General features: G+C 43.5%; 1 protein-coding gene across 2 annotated transcripts in view; it reads right to left on the bottom strand.

The window, feature by feature from the left end:
- Positions 1-12,363, bottom strand: part of LOC111960436 (nidogen-1) — a 58,432-nt gene that overhangs the window by 24,886 nt on the left and 21,183 nt on the right. For both annotated transcript variants that reach the window (XM_023982486.2, XM_023982473.2), the window contains exons 5-8: positions 7,344-7,484; positions 6,859-7,110; positions 4,878-5,078; positions 3,049-3,282 (exon numbers count right to left, since the gene is read on the bottom strand). In XM_023982486.2, the coding sequence (XP_023838254.1) occupies positions 3,049-3,282; positions 4,878-5,078; positions 6,859-7,110; positions 7,344-7,484 (828 nt within the window). The remainder of the gene's footprint in view (positions 1-3,048; positions 3,283-4,877; positions 5,079-6,858; positions 7,111-7,343; positions 7,485-12,363) is intronic.

Raw genomic sequence — 12,363 nt, 5'->3', positions numbered from 1 at the left:
AGGTGCATGTTTATCAAAAGAAACTGGAAAAAGCAATTTCAGAAACGTACTGCAGCGTCTGGATGCTCCCCACTACACACATTTGACCAATCAATCTTCTTTACATCTTCAGCATAGGAATCACTACAAAAATGTTGTATGATCTCTTAAACACTATTTTAGGCCCTGCCTTTGGAACCTTGGCTTTTCTGGATACAGCTATTATATTGTGGTCACTACATCCAATGGGTGTGGATGCACCTTTCGAACAAAGTTCTGCAGCATTACAAAAAATATAATCAATACACGTGGATGATATACAGTAGTTCCTGTACTGTTTGTAAACACCCTGGTAGCTTGATTAATAACCTGAATGTCACGACTTCTGCCGAAGTTGTTTCCTCTCCTTGTTCGGGTGGTGTTCGGCGGTCTTCTAGCCATCATCGATCCACTTTTCATTTTCCATTTGTTTTGTCTTGTCTTCACACACACCTGGTTTCAATTCCATCATTACATGTTGTGTATTTAACCCTCCGTTCCCCCCATGTCCTTGTCCAGAATTGTTTATTGTAGTGCTTGTGCACGTTATGCTGGTGTGTAACGGGTTTTGTTTACCCATTGTATTATTGTTCTGTTTACGGTTGTTATATTTATTAAACTGTGCTGTTGTAAATCAGTTTTTGCTCTCCTGCGCCTGACTTCTCTGCCGCCAGTACGCACCCCCTACACTGAAGCAGATTACAGGCATTGGTTACAGTAAGCAGTTTCTTATTGAGCGGGACAACTAGATGAAAACCTATATTTTTAGGTCACCCGGAAAATAGACCTCTCTATTAACATCATATACACTATCAAACATTGCACATATATTACCCGGATAATGAATGTTAGCACTTGGTGGCCAATAGYAGCACCACAAAAGAAGGCTTTAGATGAGGCAGATGAACCTGAAGCCACAACACTGGAACAACCTTTGGCAAGGCATCATCTCTCTCATCTCTGGAATTTGTCTCTGAACATACAGTGCATTCGGAAAGTATTCAGACCCCTTGACTTTTTCCACATTTTGTTTTACGTTACAGACTTATTATAAAATAGATTAAAATACTTTTTATTTTGCTTTATCCCTCATCAGTCTAAGCCACTCCTGCATTGTCTTGGCTGTGTGCTTAGGGTCATTGTCCTGTTGGAAGGTGAACATTCACCCSAGTCTGAGGTCCTGAGTGCTTGGAGCAGGTTTTCATCAAGGATCTCTCTTCTCCAATCAAGGATCTCTCATCTCCACAAATCATATGCAATCTCAAGGATAATCAATGGAAAAAGAATGCACCTGAGCTCAATTCTGAGTCTCATAGCAAAGGGTCTGAATACTTATGTAAGATATTTCTGTTTTTTTGTTTCAATACATTTAAACATTTCTAAAAACCWGTTTTCGCYTTGTCATTATTGGKTATTGTATGTWGATTGATGAGGGAAAAAATKTATTTTAATCTATTTTAGAATAACGCTGTAACGTAAGAAAATGTGAAAAGRGGGAAGGGGTCTGAATACTTTCCGAATGCACTGTATACAGAGACACCTCCCCCAGATTTATTCCTGTCTTWTTTTGGATGTTATATCCCTGTATTGCTACTGCTGTGTTGTCAAATTAATTATCTAAGTGAGTCTCAGTGATGGCTAACATACACTATATATACAAAAGTATGTGGACACACCTTCAAATTAGTTGATTTGGCTTTTTCAGAAAAAACAGACTGTCAACGTGGCACCGTCAAAGGATACCACCTTTCCAACTAGTCAGTTTGTCAAATTTCTGCCCTGCTAGAGCTGTCCCGGTGAACTGTAAGTGCTGTTATTGTGAAGTGGAAACGTCTAGGATTAACAACGGCTCAGTCGTGAAGTGGTAGGCCACACAAGCTCACAGAATGGGAGTGCTGAAGCRCGCACTGCTTAAAAATKATCTGTCTTCGGTTGCAACACTCACTACCAAGTTCCAAACTGCCTCTGGAAGCAACGTCAGCACAATAACTGTTCGTCGGGAGCTTCATGAAATGGGTTTCCATGGCCGAGCAGCCGCACACAAGCCTAAGACCACCATGCGCAATGCCAAGCATCGGCTGGAGTGGTGTAAAGCTCGCTGCCATTGGACTCTGGAGCTATRGAAATGCGTTATCTGGAGTGATGAATCATGCTTCACCATCTGGCAGTCCGACAGACAAACCTGTGTCAGGAGAAGGAGAACGCTACCTGCCCGAATGGATAGTGCCAACTGTACATTTTGGTGGAGGAGGAATAATGGTCAGGGGCTTTCATGGTTCGGGTTAGGCCCCTTAGTTCCAGTGAAGTGAAATATTAATGCTACCGCATACAATGACCTAGACAATTCTGTGCTTCCAACTTTGTGGCAACAGTTTGCGGAAGGCCCTTTCCTGTTTCAGCATGACAATGCCCTCTTGCACAAAGCGAGGTCCATACAGAAATGTTTTGTCGGTGTGGAAGAACTTGACTTGACACCTCAGTCTTCTTATGATCTAGCTGCAGCTTTTCAGCGATCCTTTTTCTCACTTTCTCCTCAGACTCCGTCCAGGTCTTGTGTGGAGACTGGGATTCCATCCACAGCAATGTTATTTTGCCTTGATTGGCCTTCTTGGTACTCCTGTTTGCCTGTCATTATTAACATCGATCATATGATCTTGTTGGAAATCCACACCAGGTTTCCACCACCATTTAAATTTAAGCATCAGGTGTCTGTCTTACAACCACATCCAGCCAAACATAGAGGATAAGCCATATGTAGCGGGAAAGTTAGCAGAACAGAAGCACAACGTTAGCTGAAGATCATCAGTATTTACAGGATAGGCTATACTACTGAGGATGGGCCCAATCCTGTTAGCAGAGGGTTAGCAGAACATTAGCAGAATRTTAACAGAAGGTTAACACAACTAGCAGAACATTAGCGGAACATTAGAAGAAYGTGAACACAACTAGCAGAACATAAGCACAAGGTTAGCATAACATTATAGGAGAACATGAACAAAGATTAGCTGTAACACAAGGGGTTCTACTCACTGTGGATGGAGCCGATCTTGTTGCTCATAGCGTAGCGGATCAGCTGGTTGTCCGAGTCGTACATGACGAAGATCTGGTCGACGCTGAGCTGCTGGGTAGGTTGCACGGCCCTGACCGCCTCGTCATTGGGACAGCTCTGGTAGGTGATGGTCTGACGCCAGTGGTAGGTCTTGGTCTGGACGCTGCCGTCCGGTAGGCTCACGGTGTAGTCGCGGTTGGAGGAGGAGGTGATCACTGAAGAGAATTTGAAGAAATGGAATGTTGCTACATTGAACATTCATATACAGTTGGTATCATAAGTATTCACCCCCTTGGCTTTTGTTTCACATTGTGTCGCGTTACAAAGTGGGATTTGATTTTGATTGGATTTTGATTTGATTGAAATAGATTTCATTTMGATTTTTTGTCATTGATCTAGACAAAATAGTCCATAATGTCRAAGTGAAAAGAAAATGTTAAAAAAACWAATCTCAAATGAATACAGTTGTTGCATAAGAATTCACCCMTTTTGTTCAGCCAGGCCTAAATTAGTTGAGGAGTCMAATTTCGCTTAACAAATCACATTGTGTGAAATAATACGGGTTGACATTAATATTTTATGACTAACCCTTCCTCTCTCCCCCATACATACAGTATCTGTAAGGTCCCTCAGTCAAGTGTTGAATTTCAAGGACAGATTCAACTACAAAGAGCTTTTCCAAAGCCTTATAAAGAAGGGCAGTGATTGGTAGATTGGTAACAACAACAAGTCAGACAATGAGTATCTCTTTAAGCATGGTCTAGTAATAAGTATGCTGTGAATGATGTATTGAACCACCCAGACACATCAAAGATACAGTTGTTCTTCTGAACTGAGCTGCAGGACAGGAAGGGAACTGCTCAGTGATTTCACCGTGAGGCCATTGGTGATTTTAAATGGCTGTGATTGGAGAAAACTGAGGATGGAGCAACAACATTGTAGTGACTACACAATAATGACCTAAATTAAGAATAAAAATGTGCAGAATATATACAGAATAGTCCAAAACATGTATTCTGTATGCAACCAGGCAATAAACTACTACTGCAATAAAAGCACACAAAGGAATATACTTTTTGGCCTAAATGGAAAGTCTTATGTTTGGGGCTAATCCAACACAACACATCACTGAGTAATTTCCTCCTTATTGTCAAGCATAGTGGTGGCTGCATCATGGTATGGGTATTCTTGAGGCAAAGACTGGGGAGTTTTCAGGATAAATAGAAACAGAATGGAGCTAATCACAGGCAAAATCCTAGAGGAAAACCTGGTTCATTCTGCTTTCCAACAAACACTGGGAGAGGAATTTCCCTTTCAGCAGGAYAACAACCTAAAACACAAGGCCAAAACACTGGAGTTGCTTTACCAAGTTACAGTTTTGACTTAAATCTGCTTGAAAATCTATGGCAAGACTTGAATATGACACCTTGAAAGAGCTTRAATAATTTYTAAAAKAATAAATGGGCAAATAKTGCGCAATCCAGGTGTGCAGAGCTCTTAGAGAATTTACCCAAGAAGACTCACAGCTGTAATTGCTGCCAAAAGTGTTTCTAAGACTATGTGTCTCATGAAAAGACTAAGATAGGCTACTATCTGGTTGCACGTAAGAGCAATTTGACTAATAACAACATTGGGATTAATGCTGRCCTTTCTTATGTGATTAGACGTATTACAAWCTGTGACAGTGTTGAGTTCCAGGATTGGGGTCAATTCCATTTAAATTCAGGAGATCAAAATAATTTTAGTGAATTGACTCAATTGAAATGGAATTGACTGCATTCCAAGTTATATTGGTGTGGTCATGACTTACGGTTGCTGCCATACTGGTAGATCTCCTTGTATGGGTCGATCTGGACAGTGGAGCCGTGTGGGACCTCAGGGAGACGGCCCTCCAGCTCGGTGCTCACYACCAGGTGGTCGTGCTCGTCGATGCCCTTGAACTCCTGCTTGATGGTCAGCCTCTCGTTGCCCGGTAAGAAGGTCACCTCGGCCTGCCTGGAGAACACGCCACCTGTGAGGGGGAGCGGGATGGTTGAGGGTGGTTGGGGGGTTGAAGGGTGTTTGTGTGCACGTGTGAGTGAGCAGAGATGGTGGTGGGAGAAGGAAAGAGAGAGATAACCAATGCTTATAGGTTCTCGTCAGCTCTTGAGCACAAATGTAGGATCATCTTGCCTTACCCAAAAGCTCAACCATTATGTGATGAAACCCAAAACCTAGCCGTACCGAAGATCAGCATTTAGGGGCAACTTCATTCTGCATCCCCACCCATACCCTTGAGTGTATCCCCCCACTTTTGGTTCTCCCTGGAGCCAACAACATTACACATCAAAAGGGGAACATTTTGAAAGAAGTGAAGCCAGCTGGAGCAACATTTTGAGGCCCGAAAAGCAGAAAAATGCACCGAAAACGGGAACACAGAACAAATTCCCCATAATTTTACCCATCATCGTTCTACCAACAAATCATGGGCTCCCGAGTGGCGCAGCGGTCTATGGCACTGCATCTCAGTGCAAGAGGCGTGTGTCACTGTAGTCCCTGTTTCAAATCCAAGCTGCATCACATCTGACCGTGATTTGGAGTCCCAAAGGGTGGCACACAATTGGCCCATTGTTGTCCAGGTTTGTCGGGGGTAGGCCATCATTGTAAATAAGAATTTGTTCTTAACTGATTTGCCTAGTTAAATAAAGGTAACTTTTTTTTTTAAATGTCCAAGTGGAAGACTAAAGTGGAATTCAACTTGTTGAGGAATGTATCAAAAAGAGGAAGTTAGTCCTAATCACTTGGCACAATTCACTCAAACKTCCACGTATACCACTCAAATGGCCAGTAGAGCATGTACTTTCCCTGAGCAAAGAGATTGGCAGTGTCCGAATACCCTTACTTGCGTTCTAAATAGTAGGCMAAAAAATAACATTTTATAGAACATATGTGAAATGTGGAAAATGTTGTATGCTTTAAATGCCAGGATGTCATACTCATTTCGGCTTTTAATCTAGTAGAATTCGCTACACACTAGTGAGGAATAGAATCGTCTTTGGAGACCAACGTGTGTTTGACAACAGCTGATAATCAGCTGAGGGGACGTGCTGTACCAAAATGAACGAATGGCGGGAATCAACGCAATTGTGTATTAGATGACACATTCTCAGTATGGATGAGCCTAGTATGCTGATATTTGTTGCTTACTGCATTTGTTTTTACTAAACAGTACATTCTTAACAGTATGTAGCACTGTTAGTACAAAGTATGCAGTTTAGGTAAGTACTATGTAAGCCAGATTTTGGATATGTACAAAAAAATCTGTCATTCAAAGAGAGCAAATAAATCAAACTAATCAAAGTTAACTTGAATAAATGTTGACCTAAGCAGCAATCCCACAGCGGTCATTCACACCTGTCTTTGAAGGACATCTCATTAGACCACAGCAAACAAAGTCCCAAGCCCCAGGTGCYTTTGCTACAATGGAAGGAGAAGCAAAACCAAATGCGACCCTATTCACATTAGAAAAGCCTAATGTATTCAAATCACCTGCCGACTTTTTAATGACACTATGGCACTTTCTCAAATGTTTTTCCTTGATGATTCGCCGCCGCTTTCTCCAAACGCATTGAAGCAGAAGATCAGAGTGCCCTTCTCATGGACATTCTCCAGGGCAAGGAAGTCTTGAGAAAGACGCTATGAATCAAGRAAGCGAGGAATCACTTTTGTGATTCACCCAATGTCAGCTCTTACCTTAAAACAACTCTTAATGACACAACAATGTGCAAGATAATCGGCGAACCAGCTCTTACCGATGATGCTGAAGCCGTTCTCATAGCCGGGCTGCTCCAGAGCGAAGGCCCAGCCGATGACCCCTCCCAGGGAAGAGAGGGGCTGCATGGAGGGTCCCAAGCCGGCCGGGATGGTGCTGATGGCCACGTAGGCACGCCCATCGTTGGCCACCACATATGAGTGCAGGTCATTGTTGGAAAACTCTAGTGGCGAGGGTGAGTTGCCCACGAACACCCGGCCGTTCACTTTGCCGTTCATCCGCTGGGGCTTACCTGCGTGTGGAATGTGAGGAAATTAACTTAATTTAATTAGATTTCAATTAATGTAACTTAAAATGTAACTGATGTGTGACTGTGTGTCAAGCATTCCGGTTTTCAATTTCTTTATAAAATATTGAATCATTCTAAAACTTTATTTCACATATTTCATTAACGAAGGTAGCAGGATAGCCCTAACCCTTATTACACAAATACTGTATGTACTTTGGGTATGGGGTTATTCCTACCTTCAGCCACACAATCCTTGCCGTTGCCATAGAAACCAGGCCTACAGTGGCAGCAGTAGCCATTGGTGTAGTCCTTACAGTCAGCGAAGGACGAGCACTTCTGCCTGTTACTGGTGCATGTCTCAGAATTGTATGCAAACACTGCCGAAAATAAGACAAACCCCATTGTTAGAAAAAAAAATAAAAAATGAAAAAAAGGTGCTGTCTAGAACCTAAAAGGGTTATCCGGCTGTCCCCATAGGAGAAACCTTTGAAGAACCCTACATGGAACCCAAAGGGTTCTACCTGGAACCMAAAAGAGTTCTACCTAGAATCAATAAGGATTCTCCTATGGGGACAGTCAAATAAYCATTTTGGAACYCTTTTTTCTAAGATTRTAATTTCATCGGAGCCCTTGTTTGCTACAAAATACTTTAGCAGGCCGGTTAAACAAAGAAGCTTGGCTAAAAACAAAACAGCACAAAACAAAGCAGCATGCCTTGCCCTAACCGCACACACAGAACTAACATCAACAACAGATAGTCTATCATGGTTGAGGGTTGAGGAGAAATGTACTTCTTCTCTTCTMGTCTTTTTAAGAAACGCGTGTGTTGAAAATGCCTCACCAATTGCATAATCTATTTGCATACACATCAAACAGACGTACAGTGCATTCGGAAAGTATTCAGACCCCTTGACTTTTTACATATTTTGTTACGTCACAGCCTTCTTCTAAAATTGATTACATGCAAATCAATCTACACGCAATACCCCATAACAACAAAGCAAAAACAGGTTTTTAGAAATKTGTGCAAATTTATAAAAACCAAAAAACACAAATACCTTATTTACATAAGCATTCAGACCCTTTGCTATGAGACTAGAAATTGAGCTCAGGTGCATCCTGTTTCCATTGATCATCCTTGAGATGTTTCTMAAACTTGATTGGAATACACCTGTGGTAAATTCAATTGATTGAATATGATTTGGAAAGGCACACACCTGTCCATATATATATTTTTTCACCTTTATTTAACCAGGTAGTCTAGTTGAGAACAAGTTTTTATTTACACTGCGACCTGGCCAAGATAAGCAAAGCAGTGCGACACAACAAACCAGAGTTACACATGGGATAAACAAACGTACAGTCAAATAACACATGAAAGAAGTCTATATACAGTGTGATACGCGCATAAGGTAAGCTGAAATAATTATCAATTTAGCAATTAAGCACTGGAGTGATAGATGTGCAGAAGATGAATGTGCAAGTAGAGATACTGGGGTGCAAAGGCAAAAATATAAATAAAGTATGGGGATGAGGTAGTTGGGTGGGCTATTTACAGATGGGCTGTGTACAGGTGCAATGATCGGTAAGCTGCTCTAACAGCTGATGCTTAAAGTTAGTGAGGGAGATATAAGACTCCAGCTTCAGTGATTTTTGCATTCGTTCAGTCATTGGCAGCAGAGAACTGGAAGGAAGGCGGCCAAAGGAGGAGTTGCTTTGGGGATGACCAGTGAATATACCTACTGGAGCCGTGATACGGGTGGGTGCTGCTTGGTGACCAGTGAGCTGAGATAAGGTGGGGTTTTACCTAGCAAAGACTTATAGATGACCTGGAGCCAGTGGGTTTGGCGATGAATATGAAGCGAGGGCCAGCCAACGAGAGCATACAGGTCACAGTGGTGGCAGTATATTGCGCTTTGGTGACGAAACGGATGGCACTGTGATAGACTACATCCAATTTGCTGCATAGACTGTTGGAGGCTATTTTGTAAATGACATCGCCGAAGTCAAGGATCGTAGGATAGTCAGTTTTACGAGGGTTGTTTTGGCAGCATGAGTGAAGGATGCTTGTTTGCGAAATAGGAAGCCAATTCAAGATTTCATTTTGGATTGGAGATGCTTAATGTGAGTCTGGAACGAGAGTTTACAGTCTAACCAGACACCTAGGTATTATAGTTGTCCACATATTCTAAGTCAGAACCGTCCAGAGTAGTGATGCTAGACGGGCGGGCGGGTGGGGGAGCGATCGGTTGAAGAGCATGCATTTAGTTTTACTTGCATTTAAGAGCAGTTGGAGGCCACGGAAGTTGAGTGTTGTAGGCCCAGAAGTATACAGAATGGTGTCGTCTGCGTAGAGGTGGATCAGAGAATCACCAGCAGCAAGAGCGACATCATTGATGTTAACAGAGAAAGAGTCGGCCCGGAATTGGACCTTGTGGCACCCCCATAGAGACTGCCAGAGGTCCAGACAACAGGCCCTCCGATTTGACACACTGAACTCTACATGAGAAGTAGTTAGTGAACCAGGCGAGGCAGTCAATTGAGAAACCAAGGCTGTTGAGTCTGCCGATAAGAATGTGGTGACTGACAGAGTCGAAAGCCTTGGCCAGGTCGATGAAGACGGCTGCACAGTATTGTCTCTTATCGATGGCGGTTATGATATTGTTTAGGACTTGAGCGTGGTTGAGGTCCACCATGACCAGACTCGGAAACCAGATTGCATCGTGGAGAAGGTACGGTCGGTTCGAAATGGTCAGTGATCTGTTTGTAAACTTGGCTTTCGAAGAGTTTACAAAGGCAGGGTAGGATAGATATAGGTCTGTACACAGTTTGGGTCTAGTGTCTCCCCTTTGAAGAGGGGGATGACCGCGGCAGCTTTCACATCTTTAGGGATCTCAGACGATACGAAAGAGAGGTTGAACAGGCTAGTAATAGGGGTTGCAACAATTGCGGCGGATCATTTTAGAAGAGAAGGTCCAGATTGTCTAGCCCAGGTGATTTGTAGGGGTCCAGATTTTGCAGCTCTTTCAGAACATCAGCTATCTGGAGGAGAAATGGGGGAGGTTTGGGCAAGTTGCTGTGGGGGGTGCAGAGCTGTTGACCGGGGTAGGGGTAGCCAGGTGTAAAGCATGGCAGCCATAGAAAAATGCTTATTGAAATTCTCGATATCGTAGATTTATCGGTGGTGACAGTGTTTCCTAGCCTCAGTGCAGTGGGCAGCTGGGAGAGGTGCTCTTATTCTCCATGGACTTTACAGTGTCCCAGAACTTTTGGGAGTTTGTGCTACATCCTGTATTCAAATTTCTTTTGAAAAAGCTAGCTTTGCTTTCCTAACTTCTGTGTATTTTGGTTCCTAACTTCCCAGAAAAGTTGCATATCGCGGGGGCTATTCAATGCTAATGCAGTACGCCACATTATGTTTTTGTGCTGGTCAAGGGCAGTCAAGTCTGGAGTGAACCAAGGGCTATATCTGTTCTTAGTTCTACATTTTTGAATGGGGCATGCTTATTTAAGATGGTGAGGAAAGCCCTTTTAAATAACCAGGCATCCTCTACTGACGGAATGAGTCAATATCCTTCCACGGATACCCGGGCCCAGGTCGATTAGAAAGGCCTGCTCGCTGAAGTGTTTTAGGGAGCGTTTGACAGCGATGAGGGTTTGGTCGTTTGACCGCGGAACATTACGACGCAGGCAATGAGGCAGTGATCGCTGAGATCCTGGTAGAAGACAGCAGAGGTGTATTTAGAGAGCAGGTTGGTCAGGATGATATCTATGACGGTGCCCGTGTTTACGGATTTAGGGTTGTACCTGGTAGGTTCCATGATAATCTGTGTGAGAATGAGGGCATCTAGCTTAGATTGTWGGACGGCCGAGRTGTTAAGCATATCCCAGTTTAGKTCACCTAACAGTACAAACTCTGAAGATAAATGGGGGGCAATTAMTTCACATATGGTGTCYAGGGCACCGCTGGGGGCTGARGGGGGTCTATAACAAGCGACAACAGTGAGAGACTTATTTCTGGAAAGGTAGATTTTAAAAGTAGAAGCTCAAACTGTTTGGGCACAGACCTGGATAGCATGACAGAACTCTGCAGGCTATYTCTGCAGTAGATTGCAACTCCACCACCTTTGGCAGTTCTATCTTGGTGGAAAATKTTGTAATTGGGGATGGRAATTTCAGAATATTTGGTGGCCTTCCTAAGCCAKGATTCAGACATGGCTAGGACATCAGGGTTGGCGGAGTGTGCTAAAGCAGTGAATAAAACAAASTTAGGGAGGAGGCTTCTGATGTTAACATGCATGAAACCAAGGCTTTTACGGTTACAGAAGTCAACAAATGATAGCGCCTGGGGAATAGGAGTGGAATAGAAGATCCCACAGTTGACAGTGCATGTCAGAGCAAAAACCAAGCCATGAGGTCGAAGGAATTGTCACTCCAATAGAGCTCCAAGACRGGATTGTGACGAGGCACAGATCTGGGCAAGGGTACCAAAAAATGTCTCCAGCATTGAAGGTCCCCAAGAACACAGTGGCCTCCATCATTCTTAAATGGAAGAAGTTTGGAAGCAACAAGACTCTTCCTAGAGCTGGCCGCCCGGCCTAACTGGTCACTCTGCCAGACGGAAGCCACTCCTCAGTAAAAGGCACATGACAGCCCTCTTGGAGTTTACCGAAGGGCACCTAAAGGACTTTCAGACCTTGAGAAACAAGATTCTCTGGTCTGATGAAACCAAGATTGAACTCTTTGGTCTGAATGCCAAGTGGGAATGTCTGAAGGAAACCTGGCACCATCCCTATGGTGAAACATGGTGGTAGCAGTATCATGCTGTGGGGATGTTTTTCAGCGGCAGGGACTGAGGGAAAGATGAACGGAGCAAAGTACTGAGAGACCCTTGATGAAAACCTGCTCCAGAGTGCTCAGGACCTCAAACTGGGGCAAAGGTTCACCTTCCAACAGGACAATGACCCTAAGCACACAGCCAAGACAACGCAGGAGTGGCTTTGGGACAAGTCTCTGAATGTCCTTGAATGAACATCTCTGGAGAGACCGGAAAATAGCTGTGCAGCGACGCTCCCCATCCAACCTGACAGAGCTTGAGAGGATCTGCAGAGAAGAATGGGAGAAACTCCCCAAATACAGGTGTGCCAAGCTTRTAGTGTCATACCCAAGAAGACTTGAGTCTGTAATCACTGCCAAAGGTGCTTCAACAAAGTACTGAGTAAAGGGTCTGAATACTTATGTAAATGTGATATTTCA

The sequence above is a fragment of the Salvelinus sp. IW2-2015 genome, linkage group LG1 (genome assembly GCF_002910315.2).
Source record: "Salvelinus sp. IW2-2015 linkage group LG1, ASM291031v2, whole genome shotgun sequence".
In the NCBI taxonomy this organism is placed as follows: domain Eukaryota; kingdom Metazoa; phylum Chordata; class Actinopteri; order Salmoniformes; family Salmonidae; genus Salvelinus; species Salvelinus sp. IW2-2015.
Note: the sequence above shows the minus strand (reverse complement) of the source record. Positions and strands in the feature narration are given on the sequence as shown.